Source organism: Gavialis gangeticus, unplaced genomic scaffold, assembly GCF_001723915.1.
Source record: "Gavialis gangeticus isolate Ggan-Ray unplaced genomic scaffold, GavGan_comp1, whole genome shotgun sequence".
Lineage (NCBI taxonomy): Eukaryota > Metazoa > Chordata > Crocodylia > Gavialidae > Gavialis > Gavialis gangeticus.
The window spans coordinates 155462138-155464331 of NW_017728992.1; the positions used below are offsets into that span (position 1 = coordinate 155462138).

Genomic DNA, 2194 nt, shown 5'->3' on the forward strand with positions numbered 1-2194 from the left:
GGGCAGGCAGGCAGGTGGTGGTTCTAGGAGGGAGGTTACAGGGGAGCTGCAGCCCGCCCCAAGCACAACCCAGCCCAGCCTCTGCCAGGAAGAGCTTGACATGGCCCCAGCCCAAAGCTGCAGCCCCGCCTGCCCCACATGCAGATCTGGGGGCACATGCCCCCTATGCCCTCCCAGGGTGCGCACAGCGGCAGGAGCCACCACCCCCTCCCCATGTCCCCCAGGCAAGCCACAACTCCGTGCCATGCCATGCCTCAGCTGTGCAGTGCCTTGCCTCAGCCCTATTCCTTCCCTCACCACAGGGGGCTGGATGTGCCCCCCCAACCATACCCCTTCCCTTCCCCACCCCACAACAGACTTACCAGCCAGATGCTCTTCAAGCTGACGGGCTGCATATCAGAAATTGGATCAGTATCAGTCAATATGCCTCATTAAAAATCAGCATCAGCCCAAAAAACCTTTATCAGTGCACTACTAACAACAAGGTTGCATTGCAATATCCTCTCCCAAAATTGTTATTAGAATAATCCTATGAGTTTTTATTTTTAAACCAGTAATAATTATATAAATGTCCAACTTCTTTTTGAGCCTATTTGTTTTTGATCCTTGTTGCTGGCAACTTCCTGCGCGTTCATACCTGCAATTTCACACTAGCATCTTGCCGCGCAAAGACACCCTACTCCTGGACCAAGCATCACCGCACAGGATGACAAAGCTGCTTACAGAAACAGGTGGCTACAACAGAACGGGCTACGCGATGCTAAGCTCCTCAACAACTGAGTGAAAGATCTGCCCATGAAGGAAACCTCAGAAGCAGGGACCTAGGCATATTTGACAGGCAAGGGAAACCACAGGCCAGCGGAGCCTCAAGGAGCTTTCTGCTGGCATCCCCATGTCACCTAAAGGGGAGAGGGCAGGGCGGGCTCCGAGTCTGAAACGAGACAACCAGTCTAATGCTCACCGCAGTGTTTTGTGCCACACCAGACCCAGCCCCAACACCCCCCTTGGGGAGGACCTGCGAAGCCCCGAATTAACCCGGCCTGGGACAACCACCCCCGACCCAGCTACCAGTTGGGCTGCTGCGGGGTGCGAGTCACGGACCAACCCCGCAGGCCTGGCCGCAGCCCGACAGAGCCCGCAGCAACGCGAGGGGCCGGGCCGGGCTGGGCTCCAGCCCCTGTTTAGCACGCGGCAGCGGGGACCAGGGAGACGCCTCAGCCCCACCCCACGCCTCCCCCTCCCGCCCGCAGAACTCGGACCGCCCGGCCCCACCCGGCCATTACCTCCGCAGTCTGATGCTTGAACGTGTCTAGAAACAGCAACTCCGTGCTGGTGTCCGCCGCCATCTTTGTTCGCCGGAGGGGGAAGAACTTCCGGGGCGCGGCCCGAGCACTTCCGGGGAGGTCGCACTTACGGGGTGGTGTTGCTGCAGTTCGCGTCGTCGGTCGGGTGGTAGTCTGCGTGACGGCCCTGAGTCGGGCTCCTGTGGACCGGGGCCAGCTTGTGTGCGGCTGTGGGGAGGGTACTGGGCTCAGTTTCCCACATGCCTGCCGGAAAAGCTCCGCTAATGTCAGGACCCGTGGAGGGAGGCGCCCCAGCCCCTGGCGAGCGAAACTCGTCCCTGGACTGTGCATATGCATGCGGTGCTCCTTAGGCGCCATCGCCGCTTCCGTTCTCCATCCAGTACCTGACTGCGAGCTTCTTTTATTAAAACAATCCTGTTGTTGTCCAAGGTTATTGTGACTTTACTGTGATGTGACTGCCACAGAGGTTCCCTGCTTGTGAGGGCTGCTCTCGCCTCTGAAACTTAGCCTGATTGTACCCCAAAATAAACGACGAGGTCGTCGTGTGTGTGTGCGTGTGTGTGTCTTTAAGCCTGTCTCTTTCCCTCTGTAGTAGCTACTACCTGAAGGGGGACTCAAAAGAGGATGGAGCTAGATTGTTCTCGGTGGTAGATGACAGAACAAGCAGCGATGGCTGAATATGAGGAAAAACTTTCTTACTAGGAGTGTTAAAGCACTGGAACAGAGAGGTGATGGAAGCTCCATCCTTGGAGGTTTTTAAGGCCTAACTTGCCAAAGCCCTGGTTGGGACAATCTAGTTGAAGATGGTCCTGCTTTGAGCAGGAGGTTGGACTAGACCTCCTGAGGTCCCTGTCCCACCCTAATTTTCTATGCTTCTGTGATCATCGCTG

General features: G+C 56.9%; 1 protein-coding gene across 3 annotated transcripts in view; it reads right to left on the reverse strand.

Moving 5' to 3' along the window:
• KIAA1429 (KIAA1429 ortholog) overlaps window positions 1–1358 on the reverse strand; it is a 65301-nt gene extending 63943 nt beyond the window's left edge. For all 3 annotated transcript variants that reach the window (XM_019527940.1, XM_019527941.1, XM_019527939.1), the window contains exon 1: window positions 1284–1358. In XM_019527940.1, the coding sequence (XP_019383485.1) occupies window positions 1284–1346 (63 nt within the window). In that variant the 5' untranslated portion in view covers window positions 1347–1358. The remainder of the gene's footprint in view (window positions 1–1283) is intronic.
• Window positions 1359–2194: the final 836 nt, after the last annotated feature.